Source organism: Bos indicus x Bos taurus, chromosome 11 (assembly GCF_003369695.1).
Source record: "Bos indicus x Bos taurus breed Angus x Brahman F1 hybrid chromosome 11, Bos_hybrid_MaternalHap_v2.0, whole genome shotgun sequence".
Lineage (NCBI taxonomy): Eukaryota > Metazoa > Chordata > Mammalia > Artiodactyla > Bovidae > Bos > Bos indicus x Bos taurus.
Genome location: NC_040086.1, coordinates 32,187,209 through 32,205,181, shown reverse-complemented (window position 1 = coordinate 32,205,181; position 17,973 = coordinate 32,187,209). Strand labels below are relative to the sequence as shown.

Genomic DNA, 17,973 nt, shown 5'->3' with positions numbered 1-17,973 from the left:
CAAAATCTGAAACCAGATTGTTTGAGACCAAATCACAGCTCAGATGCTTATTAGGCATCTGTTTATTAAGCCCTTGGAGGTTCAGCTCCCTCATCAAATAAATGGAAATAATAGCATATATTCTCATATAGTATTTCTTATAAACTGCTTAAGAGTTCCTACAACATGGCAAGTATCCAGGAAGGATAGCTTTTAACATCACTACCATCACCATCATCATCAATTCATCATCATGCATCTGCTACCAAATGCAGACTTTCTTGAATTTCCGCTCATTAGGGAAGCTTTGGCACTAATGTTACAAAACAGTTAATAAGTTGGATATGGTTTCCATTTAGCCTTAGAAGATATTTGTGATTAATTTCTCAATGGATTTTTATCTTCTCAATGAGTTTTGATTTATTATCATTTTGAAGGAGTGGGCATGTTTGGCAAAGGAATTATATAAGTTGGATATGAGATCACAGCATATTACTCTTGCTATGATTTTAATAATTAAAGATTTATCATAGATAACCCAAACACTGGAGAATACAATTAATCAAATGAGACATGTTTTCCTATATGGCATTGGCTTTTCAACTATGGTCGAGGTAGACATTTAAATGTTTCTTTGTACTTCGATAGGTAGCCTACTCTTCAGTTCTTGCTTCATAAAAAAGGGCATTTTTCACAGACAAGCATTGTCCTTTTGCTCATCAGAGTCAATGACCAGCTCCACCCTAAAGTTCTCAAGGTTCTTTTTCACCCCTAATATAAGGGATTGGTTATTTGAGGGTGAGGTAAACAAAGAAAGACCTAACTAGACAGAAGGAATAATAAAGATCCTGAGATGTAACCGAACATGTTATATTCATGTAAATGGAAGTCCTTTGTGATACAACAGTGAGAAAAAGAGAAAGAATGTATGTTTTTTGGGTGGATGGCTAATAACTTGACTTTGCTTCTGATGGTTATCTCTCCTTCAGGCTTTGCTCTCTTATCAGAGTCCACAAGTCTCTTCAGAATACCCTCTGGCTCTTCCAGGGGAAGCATGAAAAGGGATGATCTCAAGGAACCCCCAGGCTTCTCTGGTAGCTCAGCTGGTAAAGAATCCGCCTGCAATGCAGGAGATCCCAGTTCGATTCCTGAGACGGGAAGATCCTCTGGAGAAGGGATAGGCTACCCACTCCAGTATTCTTGGGCTTCTCTGGTGGCTCAATTGGTAAAGAATCTGCCTGAAATGTGGGAGACCTGGGTTCAGTCCCTGGGTTGGGAAGACCCGCTGGAAAAGGGAACATCTATCTACTCCAGTATTCTGGCCTGGAGAATTCCATGGACTGTATAGTCCATGGGGTTGCAAAGAGTTGGACAGGACTGAGCCACTTTCAGGGAACCCCCAGTGATCACTGCTGTTGAGAAGTTAGCAATGAATATTTACCTTAAGTTCAAAATGCTCATACATTATTCAGATTTGAGCACTTTGTGTGATTTCGCCTTCAAATTTCTAAGCCAAATTGCAGGAAAAATGTTATCTTCTGAATTCACTGATTCAAAATTTTTCCAGAAAAATAATTGGGTGGAAATGTATCTTCTTGTTTGAAGTGACTAGTTCATTACCTGGAAACTTGCATTTTAGGGCCTCAAGCAGCAAACTTTGTTGATTTTTCTCTTTCAGGTGAACAGGAAAGTAAAATGGTCAAAGGTGAAAACTTTTCTTTCTTCGGCTAATTTGTAGAGGGTACTTGAAAAACAAGTCAAATGATTTCAAACAGTATTTTTAAGGTGAAAAGTGTACAGAGAACTCTTGCTACATCTCGAGATAAAAGAGCTCTCTAGAGAAATGAGTTAACAAGACATTCTACCCCACAAAGAAACTAAACGTGTTACATTAGCTTTGAAATATAACCATAGAATGATGAATCATTTTTTGACATTGTAGAAGTAAATGACTTTTAGAAAATGTGGTGAGTCCCTGTTGATTCAGAAAGGCTTTATATATTACATTTCATAAAGCACACTGATGAATGAAACTTAGGAACAAACAATTAGATGAATGTCAAGATACATACTGTTAGGTTCTACATTTATATCAACAATTTTCCATTCTTAAATTGGAAGATTTTTAAAATGTGATTAGCCATCTATTTTGCAATTGCTTTATGTCTGCAAATGATGCAATTTAGTTTTTTTGTGAGTAATTCCTTAATCTAGTTTAATCTTCTAGATAAAATTTCTGAATAATGCCTACATATGTTCATACATAATTTATATTTCTCTGTCTCTACAGAGAGTCCATATATTTATATCTGAATCTGCATATGTATATCACAGCATCTGTCTTTTTATACATATATATTTTCCTCCGCAGGGCCTATGCACATACTATTTCCTCTGCCTGGAAAACTCTTATTCCCATTGCTGACTTTTTCACATCTTCAGCTCCTCAGCGAGGCTTTCCTTAATCACGCAATGCCTCTCATAACACCCTGCCCTTTTCCTCTTGACCCTTAGCATACTTTCTATGCTAATATAAATTTTAATATATAAAGAAATGTTATTATATAAAGAAATAATTTTAATATATAAATAAATAATAAGAGACTTAAAGCTTCATAATGGCAGTGGCACTATTTTGTTAACCCCTGTTTATTCAGAATTTGGTAAAATGTCAGGAGTACAGTGTGAAATCCATCTGTATTTGTTGAATGAATGAATCAGTAAATAAATAAATACAAATGAAGACTTACACAAGTTTAGTGTTTTTTGTTTCCAGAATTTTAGTGTCATTTATCCAAGGAAATCATATAATTTAGGAAAAAAATGAATGTATATAAACACAATCAACGTGTACCTATTTAAAATTTTAAATCCTGGGTAGAGTGGTGTAGCATTTTCATGAAATGTACGGCATCTAATAGAAACTTGCTGAATGTTTCTTATTATTTTATTTTCATGACAATATTATTGTTTTATTAACATAAAGAAAGGTCATAATCATCAGGAGCGTCAGCCTTAGAGATTTTATATTCTCTTCTGAAAACTCTTTTCTGCCAAAATTGCACATATAAACATAGATTTATTTTTGATGGCTAGAGAAATCATTGCTTACCACACTGGGGATAATAGAACCTTGCTGATTCTATAGAAAATAATCTTTGGTGAATGCCTTTGTCTGCCTGTATGTTGTTGTTGTTTAGTTGCTAAGTCATGTCTGACTCTTTTATGACCCCAAGAACTGTAGCCTGCCAGGCTCCTCGGTCCATGAGTTTTCCCAGGCAAGAATACTGGAGTGGGTTGTCATTTCCTTCACCAGGGGATTTTCCGAACCCAAGGATTGAACCTGTGTCTCCTGCAGTGGCAGACAGATTATTTACACTGAGCCACCTGGAAAGCCTACCCATATGTGTGTGTGTGTGTATATATATATGTATGTGTGTGTGTATATATATATATATATATATATATATATGTATACCTTTGCTTTTTCTAAGAATATAGACAGGTATTCCTGGGCAAGAAGTCAACAAAAATGAAAAAGTGAAAGGTAGCCCTGTCAGCTTTTCTCTTGGAATGTGTTTCAAATTAAGTCTCTGCTCAAGGCTTGTTGAAACCAAGATAGCATTATTTAAAAGTCAGTTCATCAAACACACTTGAAAATATTATCTCACTATTATTTTTCTGGTTTCAAGTCAAAATTTATAAAAACAATTTAAAAAATTGTATCCCTTCCAAACTAACCTTTTAATTTCATGTATATTTTATAATCATTCACTTACTGAGTCATTCAAATTTTACAGATTTAAAAAATAATTTTGTTTCTTTATTTTTTGACTGTGCTGTGTCTTCATTGCTGTGCAGGCTTTTCTCTAGCTGTGGTGAGCAGAGGGCCACTCTCGAGTTGCCGTGTATGGGCTTCTCATTGTGGTAACTTCTTTTATTGCAGAGCGTGGGCTCTAGACACACAGGCTTAGTAGTTGCGGTTCCTCAGCTCTGGTGCACAGATTTAATAGTTGTGGCACAACTATTTGCTCTGTGGCATGTAGAATCTTCCTGGATCAGAGAGTGAATCTATTTCTCCTGCATTAGCAGGCAGATTCTTTACCACTGAGCAAGCAGGGAAGTCCCTAAAGATTTTGTTAATATAAAGACTAATTTTACTTTACTTACAACCTGGTTACTAAGATAATATTTACCATGAAGAGGACTGAAGCCACCATCCACAGATGTTTTATCTCTTGTCTAAAAGATAGTGTTCTCTATGCTGTGGAAATTTGAAAGTCAGACCATAATTGCATAGTCAGCTCTCCATGAAAATGATGGTTCTGGGATACGAGTAAATGAAATCCACAAATAATCCCAGACTTCTTTTATAGAAAAATTATTTTACGTAGAAATTCCAACAGCTATTGCAACTGGGAGAGTTGAATGTCCTATTCCTGTCCAATTTCTGGGCAGGAATTAATAACAAGCAGTGTAACAGCCCAAAGACAAGGAATCAAAGAGAAGCAGAGAAACAAAGGTTATGGTTTTAATTAGCAGCCGAAACCCAGTGTTTATTGCCTACAGTTTCCTGAATGACCATAAAATATGACCAAAGCTAATTTAACACCCAACCAAGGGTTTAAAGGTTATAATAAAACAAATTTTAAAAACCATTAACAAGCCATATTTGATCAACCTACTGAACTTTTGATAAGGCTTAAGCAGGTGTCACCTTATATCTCCATGCAGCAGCTCAAGAGGTTTGTCATGATGCCAGACCACTGGGCTACACGTTCAACCCAGAGATCTTACTGTGAAAAGTTAAGAACCTGAGACGGGTCACCAGTCAATGCCTGCTTTTCATCTGCTTAATTTCTGCTTTTTGATTATTCAGGGAAAGAGAGCTTAATGATAGTATACATTCTTTATATACAAGGACACATTTAAAGATGCATATTTCTATTTTATGATGGTTATTTATTTCAGTGGATGGAAATGCAGAATTAATGATCTTAAATAGCTGTCTCTGATTCCCAAGAGAATAATTTTGCTTTATTTCATCCTAGAGTTGTGTGGCATCATGCAGAGATATGCTATTTGAACCACGGACAGTATGATGAAAAAGACTAGAGATTTATGAACCCATAGCCACACTGGGAAAACTTCATAATGGTTGGAGAATGTCTTTTAAAATATGAAAGATAATGGTAAAGAATCTGCTTGCAATGTGGGGGACCTGGGTTCAATTCCTGGGTTGGAAAGATCCCCTGGAGGAGGGCTTGGCAACCCATTCCAGTATTCTTGCCTGGAGAATTCCCATGGACAGAGGAGGCTGGTGGGCTACAGTCCTTGGGATTGTAAAGAGTTGGGCACGACTGAGCTACTAAGCACAGCAAAATCCAGTATAGGCTCAACTGGTAAGCAAAATAGAGATAGTTTCAAAATATCAACAGTAAGATGATCGCCCCTTTCAAAGACACACCCACAAGTCACTTAGTAGGCTATTTTAATCCCAACAGTATTCTGATTATTGATTTAATTTCATCTAAGGAGAGATAATGTGAGGAAATGGAGGCATTGAAGAGTCAGTGTTATCACTAGAACTCAGGGTCTATCTGTCCTCCAAAGAAGAACTCATTGGCTTCTATGCTCACCACCACCACTGAGTCCTACAAACGTGGTAAGCCATGTGATCTTACCCATAAAGACAAGTCTCTTCATGCCCTCTGAAGAGAAGGGTTATACTTTCTTGGAAAAAAAACCAAACACACAAGGTTTACAAAAACCTCCTAGGTTATTCTGAAACATCGGTCTAGTGGGATATTCCCTTTCCCCTTATAAATTGAAGAATTTCTGATTTAAAAATATAACACAATCTTAGATCTCAGCTATTGTATAAACTTTGAAAAAAATCTAGGACTCAAATTCAAATGTAGGTACCTTTGATTTATTTCAAAAAACTAACAAGTCCTTTCTTCCTTTCTCCCTCCTTCTCTCCTTCTCTCTCCCTCTCTCTCTTTTTATTTTATCTCCCTCTATACTAACCACTAAGCAATCCATTTAGGCTTTTCATAGAATGATAGTATCATTAACATTGGAGGGTTCATAGAGGGGTGTCTAATCAAGCAGTCTCTGCTTTAGTACAACCTGTGGCTGAACAGTTTATACCACAGGTGAGCATGATTAGATTTTAGAATAGTCCCTCTTAAGCCAGCTGGTAAATAGATGCTTTTACTTTGGTCAGGTCTCAGTTTTTCCAAGCTTTCATTCTCAGTTTTTCTTTAGCTTTTTTATTTGCAAAGTAGATACGGTAATTCACAAATTGTTGTGGAAATCAGTCAAGGTACTGTATGTTCTAACTGCACCGCAGTGACTATATAATTCAAGCATTGTTTTAATTAACTTCCATCAAACTACTGTGAAGTAAAACATTGTTTTCCAAATGTAAGAATAGCAATGATAGAAGTAATAATAATAATTGAGCTCAGAGGTGCTGAGTGGCCATTAAGTGTGCTAAGAACTTTATATGCATTATCTCATCAAAAGAAAATTGCAGTGTGATGAAAACATCCTGGAATTAAATAATGGTGATGCTTGCACAACCTTGTGAATGTTCTAAAATCACTGAAGTGTATACTTTAAAAGGACAGATTTTATGGTAGGTGAATTAGATCTCAATTTAAAAAAGAATGTGTAGGTGCAAGAGCCTTGGAAAACTATAAGCACAGAGGTAGTCCTCATAGTGCTGTGAAGGAAACAATAAGGAATAAGTCAGTTTGGAGTTTTTGTTTGTTTTTTTTTACTCTCAAGTTCTTTATCATACGGTTGAGAAGTTAAAACAGGTACATAAAAACTAACACCTAAAACGAGTAGTCTGTTTTGGGGGGCTGTCATGAGCTTACAAAGTTTTATTAGACAGTCTGAGGACCAGGAGATGAGTATAAGCCTCCAGAAGGGTGATACCATTGTCAGGATATAGTTTCATGGAATCAAAGAAGCTGCTGCTGCTGCTGTTAAGTCACTTCAGTCATGTCCGACTCTGTGCGACCCCATAGATAGCAGCCCACGAGGCTCCGCCGTCCCTGGGATTCTCCAGGCAAGAACACTGGAGTGGGTTGTCATTTCCTTCTCCAATGCATGAAAGTGAAAAGCGAAAGTGAAGTCGCTCAGTCGTGTCCGACTCTTCGCGACCCCGTGGACTGCAGCCCACCAGGCTCCTCCGTCCATGGGGTTTTCCAGGCAAGAGTACTGGAGCGGGGTGCCATCGCCTTCTCCTTCAAAGAAGCTATAGCAGTCTAAAGAACATGGGCACATTAGAAAAGGTATACTGTCCTCCATGAAGATTTGATGAGTAAATGAAAATATGATTTTCTTAGAATGCATGAGCCTTTAATGATATCTCGCTACAGTGATCATTCTAGATTTTAGCCACTTCTGGTTCTTTATCATATGGTGCTGTGAAATGTCATCAGCCAAAAAGAAAGGTGTACTTCTCAATAACCCTGCTCTTGACTCCATTCTTTGATTTCAGGATCTTGTAGAACATAGCACAACTGAAAATACTTTGTTTTTACAAAATCCCTTGATGAGGGATTTGATGAGGTTTCCATACTTATATTTATTAGCTGTATGATTTGAGGTACATTATTTAAACTCTCTGAGCAGATAGAGAAAATAACACTTAGCTTTATGTCAGCTAGGAGTTTCAGGTAGATTCCTGGTATGTTTCAAAAGTCTATTATGAGAATGCCTCATTCTATTATTACAGAATGTCTGGTGCTCAGTGAGCCCTGTAGTGTGTAGGGCCCAGAAAGAGAGACGGGAGGCAGAGAGAACATATCTTCTACATCCCTGAATGTCTTTGGTATCCACTGGCTGGCTGACAGCTGTCCAACTGGCTTGCTTCTGCCGTACAGTCGAAGGCTTCCTGAGACACTTTGAAACCTTCCTCACAGAGCAGCTCTGCTCCTCCTGCCAATCTCTCCCCTCTTTTAAGGGTATGAGTATTTTCATGCATTATTTATCTCCCCTTTATCTCTCCAATTTGATTGAAACTTTCTGAAGGGCAGAGAACACACATGACCTGTTTGTATTGTCTGCATGCTTATCAAATGCAGAATTCATATTATTCAATTTGTATTTATTAACTGAATGAAGAAAAAAGTATTAGTCAATAGGGAAAGTGGAAGACAGGGGAGCAGCGACCTTCTGTTTTTGAAATGGTTTGGGGTTTCTGTTGGGGAGAGAGAGTGCATTGCCAGGTTAAAATGCCTAGATCCAAACCACGTGCTGACATTATAGTCCATCTAGACAGGTAAGCACAATCTGTACCATGCGGACCCCTGAGTCACTTACTGGAAAATGTGCAGGGGTTAAATTAGCAGTTATCTGAATTGGTATCTCTCTTTTGAGGTGAGAGAACAGATGCCTCTCTGGCTCTGACACTGTGCAGTGTCACTTACTCCCAGCAGCAGTGACTCTAGGTCTCAGCGTCATCATCAGCCTTAAAATCTTGTTCCCGGGTGAGGATTAGTCTCTGGAGGAGCAAAACACGACATTTAACCTGATTCTGATTTTAGTTGACAGGGTAGACTTGGACACGGGGACTGTTCTGTATGATAGGAAATGAACCTGAGTGTTGAGTGCATTTGAAGACATCATCAAGTTCTCTCCGCAGTGGGGCCCTGGAGTATTGAGCTGTACTGTGTGGCACAATAGAAGCTTACAGACCATAAGCAAGTCTCCTTGCTAATCTACATGCCATGCTGGATTACACACTTATTTATTTTGTTTAGTGGTATTATAAGAGTATGATTAAATAAATGAACAACAACAAAAAAGACACTTTTTTTTTTTTTTTTTACTGTTTTCTTGGACATAATTGAGCTAAACACTTCTTCCTAACAACCCCAGAATAGGGAACAAAGCAGTGGATGTATCTGTATGCCATAGTATATATATTTTGTTGTATCTCTTTCATATGCATATAGATTGAAATATATCTGCATCTTGAACATCAAACATCCTGCTTGAAGTATGCCCAAGATATTGAGTAAATCATTGAATCCAGATCTTGATTAAAACAAATATTTTTCAAATGAGTATGTGATTGCAGATGGAACTAAGAGATGAATTAACTTTAGTGTCACTGGCTAAATCTTTCAAGTTCCTTCCTGGTGTCATCTTTCATGTTTCCTTTTAACTTGGTTTAATAATATAATCCTTATTGTGAAATCAGCTTATGTGAAAAAATCAATAATTACCTTTGTCACTATTTATTTAATGAATCCATGGAAAGACTTCATTAAATTATAAATGCCTCGTTACTGATATTCTCATAATAGACTTTTGAAATTATTATGTGAGCCAGTTATCTATTTTAAGAAAGATACAGTGTTGAAAGATAAGTACATGTCCGGTGAAACTGCTTCTGGTTTCGCTAATGCAATATTCATGAGAATTTGCCAGAGACAAACACATTTAATCCCAGAGACTAAGAATTTGAAATGAATTCTTTTAAATTATAATTATCCATTGGCAAGAAAGTTTAGCAAGTTTTATTGTTTATGTAATTGAAATGACTTTCTAGCCTGTTAATATGGGAGGGGTGTGTTTTGAGAATATTTACAGTTTCTGAATAGAACTATAAATATTGGCACTCTAAATATGCTTGATATTAATATTTTATTGTTTTTATGCCTTTTTATTTGTTTTTTAGGGGAAAAATTGGCCTATTGGCTATTATTTATACTTAAACTGTTTTTCAAGAACTTGATGCAAACTGGAGTGGAGTAAATGATGTCTGCGTTAGGGTACAGTCTATTGTTTGAACCTACTCAGGTGATAATTCAGTTCTAGTTGACTCTGGACTTTGAATCCATGAGATGTCAAAGATGTTGGAAACTGAAGGACCAAATCAGCATATGCAGGAAAATATGAGCATTGTTTAAAGTCAGAAGCTCTCCAAGTATCACCAGTTCTCTCTGTTTCTTGACAGTCTGCTTTGTTGCAAGAAATGAATCCCTGAGAAATCTGGGAGTTTCTTTACACTAGAAAATATATATTTTATCACATATACATGGGACCTAGAAAAATGGTACAGATGAACCTATTTTCAGGGCAGAAATAGAGATGCAAACATATAAAATGGACATGTGGACATGGAGCGGCGGAGAGGAGGTGGAATGAATTGGGAGATTGGTATTACCATATAACACTACCAGGGGTAACATGGATAGCTAGTGGGAACCTGCTGTATAGCACAGGGAGCTCAGCTCGCTGCTCTGTGGGGACCAAGATGGCTGGGATGGGGTGGGGAGTGGGAGGGAGATCCAAGAGGGAGGGAATGTATGTATACGTAGAGCCAATTCACTTCATTGTACTGCAGAGATTAATACAACATTATAAAGCAACTAGACCCCAATAAATTATATGGTGGTGGTGATTTAGTAGCTAAGTCATGCCCAACTCTTTGAGATCCCAAAGACTATAGCCGGCAGGCTCCTCTGTCCCTGGGATTTCACAGGCAAGGATACTGGAGTGGGTTGCCATTTCCTTCTCCAGGGGATCTTCCCAACCCAGAGGTTGAATTCACATCTCCTGCTTGGCAGGCAGATTCTTTCCCACTGAGCCATGTGAGAAGCCCCAATAAGTTATATATATAAACTCAAAAAAGAAAATAAGCATTTTACATTTCATATTGCCAAAAAATATAGGGATAAGGTAAAGGACTCTTTTTCAGATTTTGGTGCGTTTTTATCTTTAGCATTGTAACATGTCTATTCACAGAACTTGAATCTCCTTAATGATTAGAACTCTGATGAAAATAGCCTTCTGCAGCCTTCCTGTCAGAACAAGTAGTAAACTTTAAGAATTTCTTTCTGTCTATTCTGGGATAAGATACATGTTTATAATAGAAGAAACACTAAAGCAATCAACTCTAGAGTAACAGATATCCTCACATGCTTGTTATGGTGAAAGAGTGGATTCCTAGGTTGTGACAGGAATTTAAAACTGTTCCATGGAATATTTCTTCTTTACTCCAGTAAAGTCTAGAAAAAGTCTCATTATTACCTTGGTCACTCTTGGATAATGAAAAAAAGTCCTCTGTTCACGTGGATATAATTTCAGCTCACGTGTATGCTCAGTCTGTCAGTCATGTCTGACTCTTTGCGACCCCAAGCACTGTAACCTGCCAGGCTCCTCTGCCCATGGAATTTTCCAGATAAGAAAACTGGTGTGAGTTGCCATTTGCTACTCCAAGGGATCTACTCTTGAGTCTCCTGCATTGGCACGCAAATTCTTTACCGCTATGTCACCTGGGAAGGCCGGTTTCAGCTCACTCGTTTGTAATAATAAATAGAGTTTCGGTTAAAGCCAGCCTCATGCCTGCTTGGGCTGCCTTGGAGCTGCTACTTGCATGGGGTGAGGGGACAGGGTCATGTCTCCTCTTACTTCCAAGGCCTTTACTCCTCCTCCTTTCTGATTCCTCCAGGTATGAAGCAGGAGAAGGAAGAGGAGATAAGGAACAGAAATGATCTTACTTGGCTAATACAGTAGTAACCATCTAGCTGGGTTTAGCCCATGCTTAAATTTGGCTCGGAGAAGCGCTTTTGGGGAACATTTCGGTGGGATTTTTGTGTGTGTGTGCCACACACACACACAAATTTCAAACCACATGTTTGAAATTTCTTTACTTGCAATTCCCTGAAAGTGGGTAAATGCACCTCCTTCAGATAGTCCTTTAGGATTTCACCTCAGTCCCTGCGCACCCGTCACTGCAACTCCATGCTCTTTCTGTTGAGTTGTCTTCACTACTCACCACCTCTCTCTCCAGGGACCCTCTCAGATAGAATACGGCACTGTTCTGTGCTGGCTCTCTAACCCATGGTCCATGTGTAATGCTTACCTGTTCTTTCTTCTAATGAAATATTAACAGGTTATCCCTGGGGCAGTAGTAACTCCTTGCTCTGCCATCAGAGCATCAGTCAGTAATAGTGTCTCCCCTTGAAAATTTGTTGGGCAAGAGTCAAATCCCAGGGCAGCCAGGGTGGCTGATTACCTCCACAACTGCTCCCAGCTTCCAGGAGACAAGTATCATACTTCCTGGGATGTGCCATTAAAGTCCCTTTCCCCTGTACGCCTAAGATAAGGGAAAAGTAACCTTCTGTCTTGGAGGTACATGCAAATCACATCACACCCCAATTTTCTCCAAAAATCCTCTTCTAATTATCAATCACCTCTTGGTCTTTCTTGCCTTTTTAATTGGCTGCAAATAGGTAATTACTCAAGGGTCCCAAAAGTAGTTTTCAGTGCTCTTCTTTGCAAGTCTGGCTTAGGCAGTCTTGTACCTCATTTTGTAAAAGGGAAGTTGAAAGCTGGCCTTTTTTATTTGTTTGTTCTTTGTTTACTTACTGACATGTCAAGATTGCAGCTGAAACTGAGACAAAAGAGTCCATTTTAACATCCAGTTATGTCCATGTTAAAGACTGAGGGCAGAAGGAGAAGAGAGAGTCAGAGGATGAGATGACTGGATGGCATTACCAATGCAATGGACATGAACTTGAGCATACTTTGGGAGATGGTGAGGACCAAGAGGCCTGGTGTGCTGCAATGTATGGGGTTGCAAAGACTTGGACATGACTGGGCAACTGAACAACAAATGTCCACATATCAGTCGCTTACTATCCTCTCTAAAATTATTTTAAGCATGCATTGATTGATACATGCAAACAATCTGCAGAGCATAATAAGAGCCTCCATGGGGCTCCTTATTCTAGCCAGAAAGATAAAACCAGTAAAAAGAACAACCAGATTTACCAAATATGCTACCTGTAGCTAGAGGATGACCCAATATTCCTAAAATTCAGCCTAGTGTAATGATTAGGAGCTCAACCACTGGACCCCAACTGCCTGCGTTTGAATCACAGCTTTTCTCTTTCTAGCTGCATGACCTTAGCTAAATTACTTTATCATTCTGTGCTTCAATTTCTTCATCTGTCAAATGCAGACAGAATAATACCCCTCTCTTGGAGTTGATAGGAAAAATATCAGAGTTAGTATTGGTAAAGTGCTTAGGACACTATAGAGTTGTTGCTTAAATAAAGATAATAAACTATTCTTAAAAAATTTCCTGTGGCATTGTATCACAGGTGTTAAAATATAAATATGCCATGTTAAATATTTTACTGAAAATGAGCAAAGAGGAATCCTACTAAAATGAAAAAATAATGAGTGTTTACACAAAATACCTAGGCTTTAAAATTTTCTACAAAAGTCTTTATAGGTCCTTGGTTAAAAAGTGTTCATTGAAATCCTCTTGCTTATCTTCTGAATCAATCTATAAGAAAGCAAAACGCCTTACAATGGCATATACTTCAAAGTAAGAAACTTGAGAAATACGGTAGAATATAAAAATAAGCCCAGGTTAAAACAGAAGAGCAGAGGTCTATGCGGCTTGTTAAATTTCCCTCCTCATTTTGACTGAGTTTCCTAATAACCCAAGTGAGAAAGGAAATGTGATTTTGTCATATTGTCCATCAAGCACAAAACAAATCAAAACACACAAAAATAAAAGCTGTGCTAACCTGTTACAGGAAAGAGCTCTTTTGTGGACCCTAAGAACCAGGAATAAGAAAAACAGAAGGGAACAATGACAGTGATCAGTGTCCCAAACAACATCTTCAAATACTTCCCTTCAATTAATGTAGTGTTATACAAGATTTTTTTTCAGTTAGTACAATAACTCTCAGTGTAAGCTGATGTCATACTCTTGCTGCTTAGTTCAGTGATGAGAATCCAGCAAGAGGTCAAGAGGCTGTGGTCCAAATCTTCAGGTTTCCGATGTCCTGGTTTTAAATTTCTGCAGGAATGGATGGGCTGTGTGTCCTTTACATCCCCTTCCCCCCATGTTGTTCCTCTCAACTGAGGTTTGACGAAAGGTGAGCTGCCGACAATTTGAGGTTATGTACTCTGACAAGGGCCTGCAGTGCAAGTGTTCTCTGCTGCTGATTAAGGGCAAGTCCACAGGCTTTAAAAATAACTGAACTCATGCCAGAGTTGACAGCCCTGCTGTTAGAGAAGGCTTCTCAAAGGCAGAGGGCATAAGCACATGTTTCTCTTTGGTGCTTTGTATAATGAAAGTATAAAGTTAACAGCCACAAACTTTGCACTGAGAATAATCTGTAATGTTGCTTCACATAATTTAGAGAGTTAATTTTAGATAGCCATATCTTAACTTCATCTTAGCTTAGATATACACTAAGAACGAGGGAACTGAATTCTAACTCTAGCATCCCTCCTTTTTATTATACGACCTTGAACAAGTCATTGCACCTTCCTGCGTCATCATTTCATCATCTGTAAAATAATTTGAGTAAATTTCAGAGTCTTAGCATAGGAGGATCTTCTGTGTGTGAATAATGATTGCACTCACTAAATGCCTGTGTGTTCATACTCTAGAGAATGATTTTCTATATTGTGAGCCTTTGTCCACGTTGTATTCAGAAATAGACTTTATTGCTCTGATTTCACCAGTTATTAAAAGGGAGAATTTCAAGCCTCATTTTTCTTGTGAAATGGAAGGCATGGATTAAAGGAACTATGTTAAAGAACATGAAAGTATATCGTTTCACACAGGCAGCTGTGCACCTTGTCTGTGGCAACCCCTGGGAAGAAGGCGGCTCAATTCTCTTGAAAGCGTGTCTTTTGAAATATTAATTATCCATGAGAGAGATGCTTCAGATTTACCCAGATATCAAGAATGTAGCACAAATTTTAAGAAATAAAATAGAAGGAGAGCAACTGTTGTTCTGAACCATATTTTTGAGCAATACCCTGAATGTAATCCTTACTAAATACTGATGAATCAGCACAACTTCACTCAACTCTTTTTACTCCTCTGCTCTCTTCCAGCATCAAGGAAAAATTGGAGTTAAATTTAATGTTGGGACGGATGACATCGCCATCGAAGAGTCCAATGCAATCATTAACGATGGGAAATACCACGTAGTCCGCTTCACGAGAAGTGGTGGCAATGCCACGTTGCAGGTGGACAGCTGGCCGGTGATTGAGCGCTACCCTGCAGGTAAGCCAGTGAATGTGTATCGGGGGAAGATTTTATGAAAAACAAACGAAAACAAAGCATTGTTTTGCGTCCGTTTCACCCCATTGTGGGTTTTCTGAGAAACCATCAAGTATTTATTGGACGTTAGAGTCGTGTGAATGTAATGCTATCCTAAACTGTTCTTGATACAGTGTACAAATGGCATTATATAGGAGAACTTGAAGGCACACGTTATAGTTTGCAAAATTCCGGACATCAGTGAAACCAGAAAAATGCACACATAAAAGGCACAACATGTCAAAGCTCTTTTTACTGGATCCTTGCATTTGAACAAAGGAAAGGCTTTGTCAAAAGTAACAAAGTTAAAATTCAAAACTAAGACAGGGAATATTATACCACTTTTCTCTGAAAGAAAATAGGATGATGCAGTTCCTTTGATGGTGGTACATAGCTGAAACCCATGAAAGCTGCCGGCAGGGACAAACAAAAATAGTAAAGGAACTCTGTCTAGTACCATAGATAAGCAGTTATGAGAACATGTAAGTAAATGACGTTTGTTTTCACTGTCCTAAACCATGGGGTTTTACACAGATTCTGTGACACTAGGATTAGTCATTTCAAGTCTATAACATAAAAATTATCTTTCTTCATCATTCATGCGTTTTGTCAGTACTATTACTGAAACAGACAGTACATTAGAAATTAAACCAGTTACTTGTGATTGCATATATTCTCAATTTTTAAAATGCCATTTTAAAGTAAAATTCAAATGAAAGCACAAAGGTATTTTGCTCTAATTATTATCCTCTCCATATTTTAGTGCAAAATAGACTACTAGAAACATTGTCTCATTTTTCTGCGCACCCCTTTTGGAAACAACTCTTTTATATACAGCAGCAGATTTATAGCATGGTAGAAAGAAAGATTAAAAAAAGAAAATTTCATTTGGCACAATAAAATGATTACCAAAACTTATATAGAAATTTCTCTATTACAGTATTTGTTTCTTGCAAGAAGTAATTCAAGGAAGTAACTAACTTACAAAATAAAAACCTTTTTCCTTAGTAGTTACACATAATTATGAAATGAAATATCTGTGATGCCCTCTGGGACCTTTTATAATTTATAACATCTACATATTTAAGCTGCACTTCAAACCTATTCTGTAAATCTGGTGCTTTACAAATATATACTGAATTTAATGTAATAAATACTGTCTTCTTCTGAAAATACAGAATTCATAGGCAAGCACATTAATAATACACCCAGTGCCTTTTAAAATACTGTCAATTAATAGATACAATAGATATTTCCTGAATTGATGTCATTCGAATCATCCAGGTCTTAAGACTACAATTATGAGAATGCACACCTTCTGTTGCCAACTATAATAAGATGAAGGAATGGAAGATCTGGAAGCAAAGTAACTTAAATGTGAATGCAGTGTTATATAGCCCCTGCTAACCCTTATCACATTTACTGAATTCTAATAGAAATGTAATTTTTATAATAACTGCAGCCTTAGTGAAATGACAGGAGTCAACTGGATTTTAATCTAAAATCCAGATTAATCAATACCTATTTACTGAGAGGAAATCATTGTGCTGGATACCACTGAAGACATAAAGTAGGGTAAGGTCTAGACTCTGCCCGTGGGATGTGGTCCTCTGTGAACAGTGGACCCGAACTTGTAAAAGGACAAATCCTGTTACTCTTATATTAGAGTGCTGCAGTTGCCTCTTGAAACTTAACTTGGTTTCACCAGTTAGCTCATTAAAATTATCTTAGTTCATTAACTTTTCACTCTTGTTACACTTTCCAAGCCAGTGTCTTTAAGAACCCTGCTCTAGAGAATGTTAATGGTGACCTATGGCAGGAGAAAGGAAGCCCCACCCTCAAATTAGTTTGGGAACTTCTGGGTTAAACTAAGTTAAAAATATCTACACTTGGACTTTATATTAATACCATATTGAATCTCTAAAAGAGAAATACAGTATGCATTTCCCAAGCATACATAAACAGAACCTAGTTTTCTGATGTACTAAGAATGCATTTAGATAAATATTTTGTTTTTAAAAACTTCTATACCTCATTATTTTAAAATATTTTATCTGATTATCAGCACTTTAATTGTGTGGATACCAGATACTATATTCTAGGCACAGTCCGAAAAGGGGTGGCCTCTGTCTTTTTGTGGCATCAGTCAGTTCAGTCACTCAGTCGTGTCTGACTCTCTGCGACCCCATGGACTGTAGCACACCAGGCCTCCCTGTCCATCACCAACTCCCAGGGCTTGCTCAAACTCATGTCCATTGAGTCAGTGACACCATCCAGCCATCTCATCCTCTGTCATCCTCTTCTCCTCCTGCCTTCAATCTTTCCCAGCATCAGGGTCTTTTCCAACGAATCCGTTTTGTGGCCTGCTAATGTCCAATTTGAATACTAGTAGCTGAGACTGGAGCAGTATTAATTAACTTATAAAACATATAAATGCACTTACCACAAAGCACTATAATGAAAAGTTAACAAATATTTGTATTTGTTCTAGACATATTTTTATACATATAATGTACCAATTAAATGTTTTCTCAATATAAAATATATTTAAAAGTCAGAAGCTGGCAAAATCATGATAATTAAAAAGCAAATCTCTAGAAATACTCAATTTCGGTTTCATCTTTATATTTAGTCAAAGATTCTAAGAGTCCTTCCAGCAAAATTTGTTTTAGATATAATTAATAAATCAAAGGTGAGCAAAGTTGCAGTTATTCTGAAGGATAGAAGCAAAGGTAAACACTGAATCTGCCCTCAAGGAAATTAGAGCAGTTGTGAGGAATTTTGATATATACATATAAAAAGTTAATGAACAGCATGTAAAAAACTCAGGGGAGTCACCATGGTTGTCATCAAGCATTTTATTAATCACCTGCTTTGCCTGCATTTCA

At 37.6% G+C, this 17,973-nt stretch overlaps 1 protein-coding gene across 30 annotated transcripts in view; it reads left to right on the top strand.

The window, feature by feature from the left end:
• Positions 1-17,973, top strand: part of NRXN1 (neurexin 1) — a 1,214,076-nt gene that overhangs the window by 1,007,684 nt on the left and 188,419 nt on the right. For all 30 annotated transcript variants that reach the window (XM_027555248.1, XM_027555233.1, XM_027555254.1 and 27 more), the window contains one exon: positions 14,878-15,049. In XM_027555248.1, the coding sequence (XP_027411049.1) occupies positions 14,878-15,049 (172 nt within the window). The remainder of the gene's footprint in view (positions 1-14,877; positions 15,050-17,973) is intronic.